Source organism: Zymoseptoria tritici, chromosome 2 (genome assembly GCF_000219625.1).
Source record: "Zymoseptoria tritici IPO323 chromosome 2, whole genome shotgun sequence".
Taxonomy (NCBI): Eukaryota; Fungi; Ascomycota; class Dothideomycetes; order Mycosphaerellales; family Mycosphaerellaceae; genus Zymoseptoria; species Zymoseptoria tritici.
This window is the reverse complement of record NC_018217.1, coordinates 698043-716034: the sequence shown is the minus strand read 5'-3', so window position 1 is coordinate 716034 and position 17992 is coordinate 698043. Positions and strand designations below refer to the sequence as shown.

At 53.8% G+C, this 17992-nt stretch overlaps 7 protein-coding genes across 7 annotated transcripts; 5 read left to right on the top strand and 2 right to left on the bottom strand.

Moving 5' to 3' along the window:
* Positions 1-2172: 2172 nt before the first annotated feature.
* MYCGRDRAFT_54826 (uncharacterized protein) lies at positions 2173-2896 on the bottom strand (the record flags this gene model as incomplete). The annotated part of the gene is made up of 3 exons (XM_003854743.2): positions 2173-2235; positions 2288-2575; positions 2634-2896. The coding sequence occupies 3 exons, from the start codon at positions 2856-2858 to the stop codon at positions 2173-2175; spliced, it is 576 nt and encodes a 191-aa protein (XP_003854791.1).
* Positions 2897-3614: 718 nt separating this feature from the next.
* On the top strand, positions 3615-4322 carry MYCGRDRAFT_90475 (uncharacterized protein; the record flags this gene model as incomplete). The annotated part of the gene is made up of 1 exon (XM_003855688.1): positions 3615-4322. The coding sequence occupies one exon, from the start codon at positions 3615-3617 to the stop codon at positions 4320-4322; it is 708 nt and encodes a 235-aa protein (XP_003855736.1).
* Positions 4323-7553: 3231 nt separating this feature from the next.
* Positions 7554-8575, top strand: MYCGRDRAFT_107889 (uncharacterized protein; the record flags this gene model as incomplete). Its single annotated transcript, XM_003855689.1, has 1 exon — positions 7554-8575. The coding sequence occupies one exon, from the start codon at positions 7759-7761 to the stop codon at positions 8545-8547; it is 789 nt and encodes a 262-aa protein (XP_003855737.1).
* Positions 8576-9055: 480 nt separating this feature from the next.
* Positions 9056-9538, top strand: MYCGRDRAFT_79251 (uncharacterized protein; the record flags this gene model as incomplete). The annotated part of the gene is made up of 1 exon (XM_003855690.1): positions 9056-9538. The coding sequence occupies one exon, from the start codon at positions 9103-9105 to the stop codon at positions 9259-9261; it is 159 nt and encodes a 52-aa protein (XP_003855738.1).
* A 496-nt stretch (positions 9539-10034) lies between these two features.
* MYCGRDRAFT_54822 (ATP-dependent RNA helicase) lies at positions 10035-11803 on the top strand (the record flags this gene model as incomplete). The annotated part of the gene is made up of 4 exons (XM_003855691.1): positions 10035-10180; positions 10232-10375; positions 10429-11451; positions 11507-11803. The coding sequence occupies 4 exons, from the start codon at positions 10144-10146 to the stop codon at positions 11515-11517; spliced, it is 1215 nt and encodes a 404-aa protein (XP_003855739.1).
* Positions 11804-12502: 699 nt separating this feature from the next.
* Positions 12503-14296, bottom strand: MYCGRDRAFT_67898 (uncharacterized protein; the record flags this gene model as incomplete). The annotated part of the gene is made up of 1 exon (XM_003854742.1): positions 12503-14296. The coding sequence occupies one exon, from the start codon at positions 14120-14122 to the stop codon at positions 12503-12505; it is 1620 nt and encodes a 539-aa protein (XP_003854790.1).
* A 1670-nt stretch (positions 14297-15966) lies between these two features.
* Positions 15967-17983, top strand: MYCGRDRAFT_90471 (uncharacterized protein; the record flags this gene model as incomplete). Its single annotated transcript, XM_003855692.1, has 4 exons — positions 15967-16819; positions 16872-16907; positions 16962-17440; positions 17492-17983. 4 exons carry the CDS (start codon positions 15967-15969, stop codon positions 17981-17983), a joined length of 1860 nt encoding a protein of 619 aa, XP_003855740.1.
* Between the last annotated feature and the right edge of the window lie 9 nt (positions 17984-17992).

Genomic DNA, 17992 nt, shown 5'->3' with positions numbered 1-17992 from the left:
CTCTGGTTGACAGATTTCGATGGTGATGATGTTGGTTGATCATATCAGGAAGGGCGACTGCCCGTGCATGACCTTGAGGAATATTTTAGCGCGGCCTCAATGCCGGAGATCATCCGCCTTGTGGTTAAATTTGACGTACAATGAAAACTCTAGAACACAACAACATTCTCATCGAATACACATGCTGCAGCATCGCGGTGTACCAAAGAATGCCACGCTCTCGCGCAGAGCTTCGCCACACAACGTGCAGCGGCAAGACTGTGCTCAGCAGCAGCATGCTCATCCCGCCGCCGCCACATGTCGACACCCGCGCGGCTACTCACATCGTAGTACACCCCAGCATCCCGTCCACTGCGACCCGCCTCGACCACAGATTTGCGATCAAAAGCAGCTGTAACTGTCGCTTCATCTCATGAGCGTACGGTACTCCTCATAGGCGTAGAACAATCAACGATCACAAATAAGCCGGAGCGTGCTGCATCATCGGTTGTGCAGGCTTGTGCATAGATTGGTCTGACAGACATTTGAGAGGGAAAGGAGAGCGAAAGTATGCTGGAAGTTCGAGAAGGGTCTTTTCAAGTTACAAATGTAACGGTGAAAGTTTCACTCGCCTACCACCACTGCTGGTGCCAGGAGTGTCCAGTTGCGGGCGTAGTGAATCAAATGCCGCAGAGCACTGATACAAAAACTCGTGCTTCACTCTGCAGCTTGCAACACCCTGCGAATGCCTTGTCTCGGTTCCCATCGTACCCGTTCAAAAACGGGTCGTGATGCTACTCAAAGACTCTCTCCAACGGATCTACCAAAGCTGGTCTCGGATCCATCGTGTGCGGAAGCGAAGTCATCATCCTTGAGCCTGTTCGCCTGTGCTCTTTTCTGACCGCTTGGCCGCTTTCCCGACAGCCATCCATTCTTCTTCGGTCGGGACCACAACACCTCCGAGAGAAATCTCCATCTGTTCACCCTCGAAAACTTCCAACGCTTTGAAGCCGCCCTCAGCCTTGAGCTTTTCCCATACCTGGCGGAAGGAGGCTTGTTGGACGAATTGATGTCTCGAGCCCGTCCAGTATTCGTTATCTTCTTTTTGAACCCAGATCGCGCGCCACAAATCGTAGAACGTGAGGCCGTCGTCGTTCTGAACATCACCTACACTGTGTCAGTACGTATCGCGACTACTGCTTAGGCCTATACATACGGACAAGACGCCCGGTGGCGATTTTCCGAGATCCAACTTTGCTGCTCCAGTACCATCTCATGCTGGCAACCTTGCATGGAGGATCCGACAGATATTGCAGCTGCCATGATTCTCCTCCCGTGTCAGTCACCAAGCGCTTCCGGATGGCGCTGCTCGTAATCTCGACTTGTTCTGCAGGATTGTATTGCAGCCTTCGAGCCGTTGATGTACCTCGCGGAAAGTGCAAACTCGAGAGTCCGAGCGAAGGATTCAATCGAACGGGCATGACTCGCCACATCTTCCGGAAGAGATGTGACTGCTGCGGTAGGCGAGATCCGTCGATTTCAGCGCCGGGATGAGCAGCACGTAAGGCAGGATCAGCACCGTGGTCCACCTCCCAGACGAGGTCCTTGTTGCCCTTGACGCAGATGAAGAGCTTCTCCTTTATCAAGCCCGACGTGCGTACAAGATCGCGGAATTGGCGAGACACCCGCTGCGATAGGAAGATTTCCTGCGGTGACAGTCTGACGAGAATGTTCTCCAGAAGCTCGGCGGTGAGGAAGCATGTTCTCCCAGGATCGGCGGTGACGGATCGAGTGCGGTGGACGCGCTTGGGCGCAGCGCCATCGTTGTCGGTGGCTTTACGCTTCGGCATGGTGTTGATGCTGCGTGTGCTTGCAGACGGCGAAGGTGGATGTTTCTGTGAAGTTGAAAGGTTGTGCTTGAAGCTGTGATCTGGATCGTGGAAGTTAAGTGACGCATTGGTACAAACGACGCTAGCGCGAAATCGCTGCCTGGGAACATTTGATCCTTATTTTCACTTCACGTTGACGGCTACTCACTGTGCTGTGCTGTGCGCTGGCTTCTCCCGACCATGTAGCCGAAGCGATCTGCTTTTGCGACTCTACTGTATCGCATGAACGCGTCTCCAGGCATTTCCTCGTGCATGACCGCTGCTTGTCATCCTCTGCCTGCTCCATCCTCCTGCGCGACCCATCTCATACTGTCCTCCGATCCGACATGACGCGCACGATGCTGCCGGGTCCAGCCAACTCCACAAGCTATAGTCTCCGTTAGCTCACATCATCGCTCACCAATGTCACCCTCACATACCTTCTCGTGCCAGCTCAGCAGTACGCTCATGGCTTGTCCACCTCCCTCACCACCTCCAAAGTTCCGTCCTGAAGCCTGTGTGAATCCTCCCGCCTGGGCTATGCTGTTTCGTGATGCCGAGTTCGCCGCTGGTGGTGCGACCAAGCCCATTCCCTTGTACAAGTATTTCATGAGGGTGTCGCAAATCTCTGATCCACCTTCTGACTGGTATATCCGCTGGAGGATGGGCGTCATCTCGGCTTGCCGTATCGATTGTAAGATCTCCGTAACTGTGTTGAGGTGGATTGACTGCGCAACAACTCAGTATTCTTACCCAGTATTCTGCTCACGCCGGCTTATGACCCACCTTTCCCTGCTCGTCTGCACCATACGGTGGGTTCTCCAATGCTCCAATCAATGCGCCCTCGGCATTTCCTCCTCGTAGTAGCTGTCGGATCTGGTTCGCGAGTGTTTGTACTTCTTCGGTCGAAACAGGTTGGACGGCAGGCGTCAGGGTGCTGAGGTCGAAGTTGTAGGACGATTCCGGATCCAAAGCGTCCACATTGATCGTTCGCCAGTTGATGCTCGCCATGATGTGTTTATTGTAATTGTTTAGCTGGTCTGGAGATCTGACATGTGATGCGCGATGCCTGGGTGACGTGGTGGTAGGTTCGGACGAGAGCGAGACTTGGCAATGTGGAGCCGAGGTAAGAGGTGGTCTGAGGATTAGCAGCGGCCTCCCATTATCACCACAAGCTAATGACTTAGTGCCCTTTCCCTTCCTACTTCAATTCTCTCCACATTCCGACGCTCCTTCCTTCTTCTCCTCCACATCCCGATCACAGCTTCCACATTCGACACACCAACCACGCCAACCCATACAGACACAGACATACCAACAAGCATCACAATTCGGAGAGCATTTTCGAAATAAAATAAAATAAAAATGAAACGCTTCTCCCGCCCCGAATTTGTTCAGACATACGCCGCCGCCACCATCCCCTCCGACGATGAAGAATTGCTGGAGAGCGACTCCGAGGATGAATTGGGTCGCCGCATCGCCGAGCACCACCGCGCCAGAATTGCCGCGGGCAATGTGAACATCCACCGCGTCCCGTTCTGGCGTGCCCGCCAGAAACCAAGCATCCCGGCGCCACGGCCGACTGTCGAAACGGTCGTGAGCGCCGGAGATGCGATCCTTCCGCATCGCGTCGCGTTCACCGGCGACCTCCCGCTCCCTCCACCGGAGGTGAGCCCTGCCCGCCCGGCCCCCTCTCCGCCCGTCTCCGCTCCGCTCCCGGCCCCTCTCCCCGCCGCGACCAACAACAATGGCCGGCGCATCGACACCATGATGCGAGAAAAGCTCGCAACCATCGAAGCTCTCTCGCAGCGGGCTTCTCGCCTGGCGCCGACCAAGCCAGCTCCCGGCGGCGGCGGCATGCCAACAGAGGAGCTCGCTGCGAGAGAGAGCGACCGCTCCGACTCCGCCCCCTCGGACTCCGCCACCCCCGCAGTTGCCGCACCCGCCAAATGCGAACATTGCGCCCACTGCTCTGGCTCCGCCTGGCGCGCGCTCTGGACCGAGGCCCGCGACAACTTCTACACATACGACACCACCAACGACCACCGCCTCCAGCTCACCAATGCCGGATACATGGTCTTCTTCGCCATGATCTACTTCTTCTCCGAGGTCCTGCTTGGAACGGTCTTCGACAGCTACCTCCTGGACGCCAGTTTCCCATTCATCGGAGTCACCATCTTCTGGCGCGCCATCACATCACCGATCGAGACTGTATCATGGCTCTTCGGAATTCTCTTCAACTTTGTCTTCGACGACAGCGCGGCGGTCACAGAACCAGTTGCGACTTGGTATCGAGCAGAGGAACGACCAACAACCGCGGGCGAATGGCTGGACACTGCACTTTCGGCCGCCGGAACGATCACAACACGCGCACTTTCGGCCACCGGAACGATCACAACACGCATCATGCACAGCACCATGACAGCGATGTCAGAGCTTGAAAACGCATGGGACGATGATTGGGCTTCCATGTAGGAAGGGGAACCCAAATCTACACCCGAAGAAATCGAGGAGAAGCGCAAGGAGGAGGAACACCAGGCCGAAGAACGCAAAGCGAAACTGGAAGCACTCCGCGCCCTCACGAAGAAGATGAACGAGGCCAAGGCCAGATCCGACAAACTCCGAGCACTCGAGAAGGACATGTGCGATTCCAGATGGAAATTCGACGAGCTTGCGATGAGGGCACGAGCATTGTGAGGCTGGGAATGATGGAGGGATTGGGAAGGGAGGAGGATTTGGATGGTGGATTTGGAGGGTTCGTTACGCTCCCCCTTTGGGGTCGAGTCAGCACCACAGGAACTTGGAACGGAACTGGATTGAACTGGACGGTGAATTTGGAGGCTCTGCTACGCTTCCCTTCGGGTCGAGTCAGCACCACGGGATTTTGGAATGGAATTGAATTGGAAGATGGAGATTGAGTGCTCTGCTACGCTCCCCCTCGGGGTTGAGTCAGCATCACGGGATTCTGTATTGGAACCGGATTGAATTGGATGGAGGATTCCAGTGCTCTGCTACGCTCCCCGAAAGGGTCGAGTCAGCATCACTGTGGTAATGAGTTCGGAGGCATGGGCATGGACAGGCGTTTTGAGATGGAGAGTGTGTTTTTGGTTTACGATACCCTCGCTTCAAGTGCTGAAGCGTTTTTGATTGGCATGGTTTGGAGTTTGGAAGCATGGTTTGGTTTATGATTGCAGAGAGAGAGAATTGAAATTGAGCGATTGCATTTTTGTGATACTTCTGCTTCAACCTCACTCTTGAAACCGCACCTTCACATCACTTCCGTCGATCGGAGACCTCACCGGCGCATAATCATTCGATCGATGAGTCCCATATAGACTGAAACACAACCACAGCCATAGCTTCGTCGACGCAGATTCCAGAAGCAAGTTCCAGACCTTCCAACCCCGGACTCCCCACGCAAGGTCTTCCCTGTTAGCCCACATGCCCTGTCCCAGATTCCCGGAAAACCTTCAGGCGATGGACGACATCGATCATCATCGTCATCGGCAAGTCGCGATGAGGCTGTCCATGGCGTTTCAGAAGATGAGGCTGGTTCCCGGTGTCTCGTGTTTCCACATCAACGCCTCTTTACACGACATGCATGCTGTGTGGGATGTCCTGTGATTCACGACGCTTTCTCGATGGCAGTGCAATTTGTGTTGCGGATCGATGCTTGCGGTGCTTCCACGTCTTTTCATCGATGGGGTTGCGATGCCATTCTCCCTGGCTGTCCAGCACCGCTTTGTGAGGATGTCTGCCACGAGCTTCTGGGCAGCAACGACGCTGGTTTCTGTTCGCGATTAGCGGATGTGCCAGGTTCGGTGAGAATCGGTCGTCGTGGCTGAGCATGGACGTGCGTCGATCGTAGACGAAGGTGTGCCGATGGCATGGATGCTACTTTCAGAAGTCATTTCGCAATTGTGAGGCTGTCAATGAGATGCAATGAGAACGTGAGAGGAGACAATCTCCACAGCCCTCGAATGCAATCAATCATGATGAACGACCACAAAAGGTGAGTCAAAAACAAAAGTCAATAGACGAAGTAGGTTCATCAGCACCTCCATCTCCGTTTGAAAGCAGCGAGCACCTCATAACATGATGATCAAAAATGTGGCTTGCGGCGTTTGTAAGCGGAGTTTACAAAGAGAGCAACCCAGCCTGGATCGGCGGTGTCTTTTGTCTCTCTGCGGAGTCCGAGCTCAGTCACTTCATAGGGCGCAGGATCCGCAAGGGTTGTGTAAGCACAGCAAGCCACAATACCACTCCTACCGTCGCTACCGTGCTGGCCGCCTGATGATGTGAGCAGTGAGCAGCGAAGCGAGAGAAGGAGTCAGCCGTGCCTGCGTCTGTGAAAGGCTGGACCGACCGGCCGCTCGTTTCGCGTGTTCGGCCGAGAGCCGATTCCTTTGGCCAAGGCGGTGCACAACTGCGGTCATCAAGGTACACGAGGTACATTGTGGTGTAGACGGTCGCTGCGGTCACCGACGACGCGAGGTCGCACCTCAGGCAGCAGAATATTGCATATACGAAAGTCGATTCGGAAGTGTTAAGGTATACGGTCAAAGCGACGCCGAAAACGAGCAGTATTGCGACGGTGGGAACGACGACGCCGACGACTTTTTAGACTTCAGGCAGCCTCATAGCGATGGACTTTACGGACGAAATGGAAAAAGTTTAATCGTGGTATCCATACCGAATTTTGATGGCCATTGCGACCATTGTGAAAATGACTGTTTGGGAGTTTCTAGCGATCTGATGTGGTTGTCGATGAGATATCCTAGCTGTGCATTGGTCGCCGATCGTTGTCGAAGGACGCACGGTACAATTGAGGATGGTGACCGTTCGAAGCGGAAGCACCGCGATGGTCTCGATGTTTGGAGGCCATCCATGTACCACGAGGAACAACCTCTTTGTGGCTTGTCGATACCGTGGATAGAGGTCGCAACAGCGTCCGAAAAGGGATAACAATGAAATGAGGATGGAATTGTAGATGCCTGAGACTAACGAGATTGTGTTGGCGCGGCGTTAAGGCTGTGTACGACCGTGCAGAGAGAAAGGAATCCTGACGCCTGGAGACTACTGGGAAGCGCGAGCGCAACACTGGTACGAATCTCACGATGCTTTTTGATATTGCGAAACGGGCGGGGCACGGAGGAAATGGAGATGAGACTGGAGTATCCGGTCCTGTGACTGCATGAGACAATGCATCGGAAGATGCGGTATGCGATGAGATGAGTGTGTGAGATCCTTCTGCATAGAGGACACACGGTGACTCAAACTCCGTACGGTCAAACAGCAGCGGTGGGAGGATACCTCAGGGAGATGGAAGCGGAGAGCGAGTTGGTCCGGCGCAAGAGAAGGATTACAGAGCGACGGCTGGAATGACGGACAGCGATTGGCCCAGTTCCGGCTGACGAATTTCATTATTTCTCAGAGTCCGGGCGCGGCGGAGGAGAAGACTAAATCCCGGCCGCAAGGAAATCCCGCCAGCACAAGACAAGGGTCCGGCGCGCGGGTGGATTGTGGATCATCCATCCCATCGTAAGCCATCGATGAGCCATGCAGGCAGCGCAGGGCGGGAGCAACGGATTTTTGTCTGACCTTGTACCCGACCGGTCCTGTCAACATGCGACATACATAGATCGTCCTTCATCCCCCAAGTTTCGAACCTCCTTCCATTCCAAGATACAACATCCTCTCTACTCAGCAACAAGACATCCACCAACGAACAACAACTCTTGCACCATTCAACTCATCAACACCATCAACATACATCGACCACAATACCAACGGTCAACCAGCCCATACAACCTTATTTGGTGACTCAGGCACCGACTGTCGCCATTGACTCCGAACTCGCACCATCAATATCCTTTGAGTCACTGCCTAGCAGGCCATCACATATACAACCATGACTTCCCTCCTCCGCTTCCAATCGTCCATTGACGAACCAACACCCACCGGCATCTACCAGATCTCCCCACCATCTTCGCCCATCATCAAACGAAAGATGTCTCTCACTCAAACCTACTTTGTCGCCTCCACTGCACGAACCAAGCTCGGCCGTGAAGCAGGACGAGCAGACCACAACCTCCGACGACTCGTAGGACACGCCAACCTCCTCGACACTCTCATGCTCGAACTCGCCGACGCCGAACGCGAGCAAGAAGCCTGGTTCAACCAATCCGTCAAGAAAGCCTCCAAGCCCGAGCAACCTCAGCACATTCAATGGATCGACACCATTGACGAGGACATGGAGGACGACGACTCTGACCTCGAATCTGACGACGGCTCCGACATCTACGACGAGGACATCGACTACCTCTCCACCATCCCTCTCCGAAGACTCAAATCGCCTCCCGTCGAGATCTCATCCCACGAGATCGAGTACGATGATGAAGACTCTGAGGACGAAGTCTACGAGGATGAGGACGAATACGAAGAGGAACTCAGCCTCACACGCGTGGCATCAATCCACTCTCCACCAGAACTCACCCTCGACTCGGACGACTCGGAATCTTCAGACGACGAATCAATGCCTTCATCACCCGAGCAGATCAACTACGAACTCAGCGAAAAGCAACGACAAGCCATCACAACGACCAACTTCTTCAACGACATGAAGTCAAGTTCACCAATGGAAGACATCATCATGCAGCAGCAACATCAACAACAACCGATGATCGCGGCGGCTTGCTGAGCATGATGAATCAATCTACATGTCTTCTGTTACAGCGTTGTGCAGCGATTTAGCGAGTCTTTTTTCAAGCGAGCGAGTTTTGGGTACAAAGCGAGGCGTCTTCACGATGTCCATGGAAGGGCTCCAACAGGACAGGAATATGGTATCTCATCTCAGGACGAAAGGAAGATCCATTGGGCAGTTCTCCCTCACAGCTAGTGAGGTCGAGAACGCCTCAGGATAAATGGACATAGTTTCAAACACACACTCAAATCAAACATCATACACACCAAAACACCTCTTCTCTCACATCTCTCCAATTTCCCATTCCATTCATCCTCATACCACTCTCAAAGAAAATTGCGTCAACAAAAAGACCGGTCATCACTCGGCGTTAACATTCAGCCCGACCGTCCTACTATCCGCCGGAGCGCCGCGCAACGAATCCCGTTTCTGACCCTGATTTGCAAGGCGGCATTACGCACACGCACACGCACACGCACACGCACACGCGAAGAGCTTGATTTCTAAGACCCCGGGCTCCACTCTTTCGCGGATCACACTCATCACAGCATCATGGAACGAAAGCAGTCAAGTCGGGTTGTTCGAGAATTCGCTACAACCTTTCCATCGGAATTCACCCAACGACTACGACCTCGACCTCCTCTTCACTCAGGGAAGATGCCTGTACCCACGCGCGTGTCCTTTCATCATCGCTGCGACATCTTCCTGTAACCAAGCTTGTATTTCTGGAACGGATGGACAGCACAGCACAGCACAATCAAGGTACCTACCTGCCTGACCCGAGCAACCCATCATTTACATCATTCCGGTGCCTACTTTCGAAAAAGGTATTACAAAGTACCTTTCCTTTCCGGCAGGACCGGCCGGCTTGCTCTGCCTTGCACAAAACCTTCGAGGAAAAGAAACAAGGTTTTTTTCGGTCGGCGAGTTCCAATTGCTTGCGGTGACGTCTTTCGTAGGTGATTCAACATCATTCCGCGTGTGTTGTGCGTGGGATGATGGACGCGTGGTTGTCTCGACGTCGTTGTGGCTCGTGGTTGTCGGTCGCTTGCTGTGGAGTGGGACGAACCATCATGCCGCCTACATCCGGATCACTCCGAACTCTGCGCACATCACTTTCATCTGAGACGGCATGTCAGTCACATGTCGTCGGATGTGACTTTTGAACAGCGAGGTCGAGTGCAGAATTCCTTCGTCCGAGATTTTCGTCCGTGTGAAGCGGACTCGAGTCTCGCCGACACCGGTGTGCCTTCCTCTGGTACTTTCTCATCATCAGCGCAGGGCTGACAGGTCTGAAATGGCTACTGCTTTTCTGCAACCGCGAAGGATAGCGAATGGACGGCTACATCACATCATTGGCGAAATCCTTCGCTTTTAAACGCGCAATTGACTCACTTCTGGGCAGTCTGACTCCCAGTTGTTGGAGTCGACGAGCGTCACCTCACCCTCGTCCATTCTGGTGACGCATTGCAGGTGCTGGAGGTTCAGTACCTACTTACTTTCTTCCTCTTGACAGTCGCGACAGTCTAGAATTGTTTCCGTTATGGACCACAATCCGGGAACCCTCCCCACCGATCTCACTGAATCGCAATCATGGCTGACGACAAGGGACTTGACGATATCGATGCTGGTAAGTATGTACATTTTGCAGATGTTCCGCATGTCGCTGATAGATTCCCAGCTGAGATCGAGTCCACCTGCGATGAGACCACCGACTCCTTCGATGCTATGAACCTTTCGACCGACCTTCTGCGGGGAATTTACGCGTACGGATTCGAACGTCCGTCAGCTCTCCAGCAGCGTGCTATCATGCCAATCGTTCGGGGTGAGTGCAAGGTCGTAAAATGGGTGCCAGACTCGTGCTCACCACGTCGAAAGGCAAGGACGTTGTTGCGCAGGCGCGGTCTGGTTCCGGGACGACCGCTGCACTTTCCATCTCCGTCCTTCAGAGCATCGATTCCACTGTTAAGGCATGCCAGGCCTTGATCATTGCCCCGACCCGTGAGCGTGCACAGCGGATTCAGAAGGTCCTGTCGACAATCGGTGATTTTACAAATGTCGAATGCTACGCTTGCGTTGGTGGTACTCGCATAGGAGATGATATAACGGCTCTTCAGGACGGGCTACAGTCAGTGGTCGTCGGCACTCCCGGACGTGTCCTGGACATGATTCACCGCGGAGCTCTCTGTACTGACAACATCAAGATGACCGTGCTCGACGAGGCCGATGAGATATTATCCCGCGGTTTTGATGAGCAAATACGCGACATCTTCGGGATACTTCGTCAGAGCACGACCACCCAAGTCGTTCTCTTCTCTGCTACCATGCCCCAGGACGTGCTAGAGGTCATTTCCGAGTTCATGCGTGATCCAGTCCGCATTACAGTCGAGAAGTACGAGACTTGCCTGAAAGGTAGCAAACAGTTCTACCTCACCGTCGAAACCGACCAAGAAGACTGGAAGGTCGACCGCCTCTCCGATCTCCACAAGACCATCATCACCAACAGACAAACGGTGATTTTCTGCAACACTCGGAAAAAGGTCGAATGGCTGACCGACAAGCTCACTGCCCGCGACATTCCTGTCTCGGCGATCCATCGTGACATGGACGCCTGGCAGCGTGCTGACATTCTGCAGCACTTCTTTTCTGGCTCTCATATCCTCGTCGCTACCAACATGATCGCCAAATCGATTGACGTCCAGCAAGTCCCTCTTGTCATCAACTATGATCTTCCGTCCGATCCGGAGGACTACATTCGCCGTGTCGGACGGGGCGGTGGCGGTCGGCGAGGTCGTAAGGGTGTCGCCGTCAACCTGGTGTCCGGCGATGAACTGCGCGCAATGCATGAAATTGAGCAGTTCTACAGCACTGAAATAGAAAAGATGCCGACGAACGCTGCCGGTGAGTAATTTATTTCCACGCTTGATGATGTCGCAGTCACTGATTCGCTTCTCAGACCTCTTCTAAGGATAACGAGCGCCTTGCTCTCACCACTGCTTTCCGTTCGACCGAGTCACATGTCTGACCGAGCAATGGACAGCATCACACGCAGCGACTCTTTCATCCGAAACTCTGGACCGAGTGCAGCGCACACGCCGATACCGGCGTCGCTTCCTCAAGTATCTCCTCATGCTCCCCGTCATCAGCACAGGGCTGACAAGTCTGGCTGACATGGCTGCATCGCATGTGCGAAGTTCTAGAACAGACAACATCAGACCACCTCGCTGAAATACCACAATACTCTCCTCGCCAGGCTTTACTCCAAGTGAGAATTTCGGCTCAGAGGCGGGAGGGCTGATGAAGAAGAAACAGCAAGGCGAGGCGGCAGCGTTCTCATATTGCGCCAGCGGACAGTACATCGAGAAAGGTATCGTGCGGTGTGCATGGCTCATCAAAAGGCTTGTCGACGCTGCCTGGAGCTGGATATGCGGTCAGCTGAGATGAGGGCGCGGCGACGCCGAGTGGCTCAGACTTCCTCTCGCGACTAAAGGAAGATGGATGCGAGAGCTAGCAATGGCATAATTCTTGGAACGGGAATGTTTTCTCTCCCTGTTGCTCCGAAGCTGGCGCCTCGCGGGACTGTGGTTGGAAGACTAAGTCTCCAGGTCTCTAGACTCGCTCATCTCGCGTCTCGTCGAGGTGGACATCGTATCTGTGAGCCCGGGTCTTCTCTTTCCGTGGGTGAAATACGGAAGATGTGAACGACTTTGTCCTTGACTCAAAGAAGTGTTCAGAATAGGTAAGCATGTTCTTTCGTTGCTATATGCTTCATCCTCCGCTTCTGCCAATCAATATGCACATGAAATCGTTCCGACGCTTGTACGCTCGCTGGCCTCCGGTGCTGTGGGACCCTAGATTGCAATCAAAAAGAAAAAAGAGCGTAAGCTCAAATGCAATGCATCCCAAGCAATGCATCCTCCTCGACTCAACACCAACGCTGATCATCAAACCATCACACCTCCTGCACCCAGACCTCCATCTTGCCCATCTCCGCCATCTCCTTCGCCGCGGCGGCTTTGCACGTCCCCATCGCCATGTCCAGATCGTCCTGGTCGGCCATGGTCACCATATCGCCATCCTCGTCTTTGATCTTCAGCTTGAATTCGCCCTTGAATGCGAATTTGACCTGGATCTGACCGACGAGTTCCTGGTATGTGACGTTGGGAGAAGTCATCACATACCGCATGTCTTCGGCATGCACTTTGATTCGCACTTTGCGGATCTCCGGCGCTCGGCGGGAGTTTGAAGGTCGGCGGGTATGTGTGGTGTTCAAGGGTCGAGGCGCGACGATTTCGAATGCTAGTGGAGAGAAGTCCGATGGCGAGACGACGTCCTCAGCTTCCTCTTCCACTTCCTCGATCGAGAAGGGTTGGCTCCGATGTGCGCTCGATCGTGATGTTTGATGAGTGGGCACGTGCGGTTGATATGCTTGTTCACTGTATGCCTCGATCGGATCCTCCACGATCCGGACTTCCGGTATGGGTTCGCGGTAGCTTCGTCGTTTTTCTGCACGATTTTGATCTGAGGTGCGACTGTATCCGCCGGGGTTCTCCCTTCTCATTGCGGGTCGCTCTGATTCTGATCGCTTTGGCGCGATACGAGGTCGCTGCTCTGTGGGTGGGGATCTCTGCTCGAATGCGGCAGCGCCTAGCTCAAGCCGAAGCGGCTTTGCACCAGGCCGAGCTTGCTGTAGCGTTGACCTTTCAGAGTTTGTGCTTTCCGTAGACTTGCGCTTGCCGTGGGCGGAGTCGGGTCGTTCCAATTCTGGCGGCGGTGTGGGTGGAAAGACATTGCGTTGGAGCGGCGGCTCGGATTGTTGTCGGGATGATCGACTTCTCAGATCCGGTCTTACCAAGTTCAACGCTGCATAAGACAATTTCTCTCCGGGTCGGTCGTCGATAGCTCTGGCTGCTAAAGCGGCCTGGCGGCGAGGGTCGACATGTGATGGTTGTTGGTTTTGCGCTGCTACTAGTCTTGACTTGCCCAGGTAATCTTTCGTCTTGAGATTTTTGACCTTCGCTTCATTCGGGCGGTAGACCACTCCGACGGGTATTGAAAACACAGTATATCCCTCCGCGTGCTCCCGAATGGCCTCGTCGATGACATCGTGATCCGGTACTACTTTCTCCCTGGTCGCAAAGATCAGATCTTGCATTCCGGCATCCTTTTGTTGTAGGTAGATGTAACACAATCCGCGGTTGAACAGCACTTCGCAGGAAAACAGCTTGAACTTCAATCCCAGCTGTTCATAGTCGATATTGTTATTCCCTCGCAAGTACAACAGTGTATCATTGAAATTCGCCAGCGCCTCTTCAAAGTCTCCCATCAAGAAGTTGCTGACGCCTTGTTGAAAGTACGCAATGGCAAGGTATTGATCGAGTTGCACGGCTCGCTGATAACATTCCACAGCCCGAGCGTGCTCGCCCAGTGTCGCATGGATCACACCACAGTTGAAGAGGATCTTGGAGGTATCGGCGATGTGCTCAAAGCACTTGATGGCGTTGTCAAACTCGTTGTGGTCGTATGCGGCCAGGGCGGCGACCCATGTCTCGATTTCTTGCTTGAGCGACATGGCGACGTCGAGGTGGGTTCCGGCGGTTCGGTAACGATCGCAAGGCGGAGTTGAGTCTTCGGCGGGAGGTGTTATTCGACTCGGTCGGACTCCAGTACAGTAGCAATGCCTTCGATCAATGTCTCTCACCGCACGCTCAAAGTGCGGTCACACGGAGGGTGGAGGAGGAGTGGAGTATTCGCATGGTATGGATTGACAGGGCGTTACCTGAAGAGGGCAAAAGAGAGACGGACTCACGGGACAGGGGAATGGCAGACGAATATAGCGCTGCAGCAATGCCAATACCGCCAGTGCATGATCTCTCTCGCCGCCCGACCGGACAGCACCAGCAGCAGCACCAGCAGCCACCACCACCCGAGGTGTACGGTGTATGCAGCGCGTAACGAGAGGTCGGATGCAGGAGACGGTGGCTTGTGTTCCCAAGGCACGGAGAGCAAGCAGTGGTCGACCTTCCTTCACAGACACCGAGCCAAGCTGCGCGATGTGGGATGAATGGCTGCGGTGGAGTCTTGGATTCGCAAGGCCAGCGCGTAACCGGCGCCGTGGATTCGTGGACGGCAGGAGTGAGAGCGGTCCGTTCCGTCACCCGTCAGCCTCTTCGAACGCCGATATCACCTTTCACCTTTGGCTTCCATCAACTCTCGATGGACGACCGTCTTCTCGGTCTGGATCACGGCTCTCCTCGTTACTTCTGCCGTCAATTGAGGGTCTAGAATCGTCTGGCTGTGCCTCGGCGGCTACATCTTCTCTCCATTGGCATCCTCGAAGAGTGCGTCCACCGATATGAAGATCGATCAGACAGCGACCTTGCCCGAATGGCACGGAGCCTGTCTCCAATCACAACCGAGAACCCGGTATTATACCTGGAAGCAGTATTGAAATCACTCGTCAAAGAGAGTCAGTTAGTTGTCAGTCATCGATTGACCATGTCGACTTGCTTGACTTGCCAGTATCGAAGACCTGCTGTACTGCCAGTCTCAAACGACCACGAAAGAGCTCCAAATCTCCTCGCGAGCCAGATGCGATGCCAAACAATGGATCTACCGAGATCTGCGCCCATCTCAACCACATGCTCTGATGAATTTACATCAACTGCATCCCGCTCGAACGCTTGGGTATCGAACATATTACACAGCTCCGAATGTAGCGCACCAATGCTCAGCAGCTGCATGCGCTCGCTGACGTCCTCACCGCCAGCGACGGCATCACTCTGCCGGCTACCAGCAAGAGCGAGAGCAGCGACATTCGATGTAATGGCCTCACTCACTGGCACGCAGCTTACTGCTATTGCTGACTGGTGAGAACTTTATGGTGGTGGTATTCTCTGACCTCTCATTGGCCGAACGACGTTCTCAGCTTCCGGATGAGTTGTTTCCCAAGTACAACTCGCACTGTGCTCAGCATCGCAACAGTCGCTCAGAAATTCGCCGCCGCGCCGATACAGTCCGTTTTTGGATATTATATCTCCCTGTTCCTTCGACGAGCTCGATGTCCTTCTAATGTAGTAACACGATCAGGACATAGTCAATAAAGGATGGGTCAGATGTGCAGGCATCAACGTGGTCGATCAAGCATAAGCGTAACGAATTGCACGAGTGCGATGACCTTACCTCCTCGCCGACGAGCGATCAAAGCGACGACATTAACTCCTCGCCGACGAGCGGTAAGAGCCACAACGTTACCTCCTCATATACCAGGACATGCCTGTCCTGCGGTTCCCTTTCAAATTCTTATGAAACTTTCGCCGGCAGACTGTATCCGGATCTCGCTGCACTGCTTCATTTAGCTGGCTGTGTTGCCCTCGCTCTTGCGAAAGTACACCTGTCAATCATTCGACGCCCACAATGCGAGCATTGATCTTACTTCGACTGCTAGCGGCATCGCTCTTTTGCTCTGCTCAATTTCCTCCAGAGCCTGAAGGTATTACTGTCCTCCGGTCTCAATTTAACAACAATGTCACGATATCCTACAAGGAGACCTTTATCTGCGAGACGACGCCAGGCGTTCGAGGTTTCTCCGGCTACGTTCATATCCCACCAAACGCCTTAGCTGAACACGGCATCAAGAACCAGACATGGGAGATCAACACCTTTTTCTGGTTCTTCGAGGCTCGCAAGGATCCTCACAACGCACCACTCTCCATCTGGTACTACGGCGGACCGGCCTACAGCTCGTCTGGAATGCCGTTGAGCTACAATGGCCCATGCAAAGTCAACCCGGATGGCAATTCCACGACTCTGAATCCCTATTCCTGGAACAATGAAGTCAATATGCTATATCTCGACCAGCCGGTACAAGTTGGACTTTCATACAGCACCTTTCACAACGTCACCGTCGATCGTGTCAACGAAACCATCACCCCGCTGCCAGAAGGATCGTCGGTGCCGGAGCAGAACACGACTCTGCTCGTAGGCAGGTATCCTGCGAACGATACATATAAGACATCCATGGGATCCACGGACGCTGCTTACGCCATGTGGCATTTTGCTCAGGCCTGGTTCCAAGAGTTTCGCGAGTATCAGGCCAGCTCGATCAGTCTTTCTGGCGTTTCCTATGCTGGAAAGTATGCTCCTGCTGTGTTTGAGTTCTTTGAAGAGCAGAACGAACGCATTCGACAAGGCAAATGGCCGACCAAAGGAGAGCAGTATATTCTACCGCTGAATATGCTATTGATCGAGAACGGATTGTTCGACTTGCGTGAGTGCTCTCTCGACGGCGTGAAGTTCGACTCTGCTAATGGTCGCTGTAGCGGGCCAATGGTTCAGCTATCCCGAGTTCGCAGTGGGTAAGTTGGACGAAATCAAGATTTTGCAACCGGGTAATGACAATCCACGCCTAGACAACACCTACGGTATTCAGGCCGTCAATGACACCGTCTACCAAACGATGACGAATAACCTCAACAAACCCGGAGGCTGCCTCGACCAAGCCTACCAATGTGGAAACTTGTCACTTCAATACGATCCCCAAGCCATTGGCGTGAACGAGACGGTCAATCACATCTGCGCAGAAGCCGGTAACTACTGCGACGAAAACGTTCAGCACTTGTACTCGTACTCCAATCGAAGCTACTACGACATAACCGTTCCAGCATCTCTTTCGCGGGAACCTCCCTTCGCGCACGCCTTCCTGCAACAGCCGCATGTACAACAGGCGCTGGGCATGCACTCGAACTGGACGGTCCGCTCGGATGATGCTGTTCATGCATTCAGAAGAGTGGGCGACTTTGCACGGCCGGGGTGGATCAACAAGTTTGGTTACCTGCTTGACCGGGGAATCAAAGTCGCTTTGACCTACGGAGATAGAGACTACCTTTGCGTGAGTTCCAACTGAGAGCGATCCTGCTTGTACAGAGTGTACTGACGGCAGCATAAAAAGAACTGGATCAGCGGTGACGCGGCATCCCTTGCGATCAATTACACCAACACCGCCAACTTTCACGCCGCGGGCTATGAAGAGATTCACACCAACTGCTCCTATGTCGGCGGTCTCGTGCGGCAGTACGGTAACCTGTCGTTTTCCCGGGTCTATCAGGGCACCCATGGAAGCGCAGAACTACAGCCCGAGACCGCCCTCCAGATTTTCAACCGCGCGATCTTCGGGAAAGACATCGCCACGGGAACCGTTCCCGCGGACGGATACTCCTCCAAGGGCATCCAAGATGCCCGTAGCGTCAAGAATGAGGTTCAGACGGATTGGAAGGAGATCAAGCAGGTTTGTTATCTCTGGGATCTGCATGGTACGTGTACGGACGAGCAGATTGCAATGGTGGAGAATGGCACGGCTGTGATTAAGGATTATATCATCGTGGACAAGAACTCGACGGAGAGGTATCCTGAGATTGTGGGCTTGGGCGATTGAGGCGAGGAA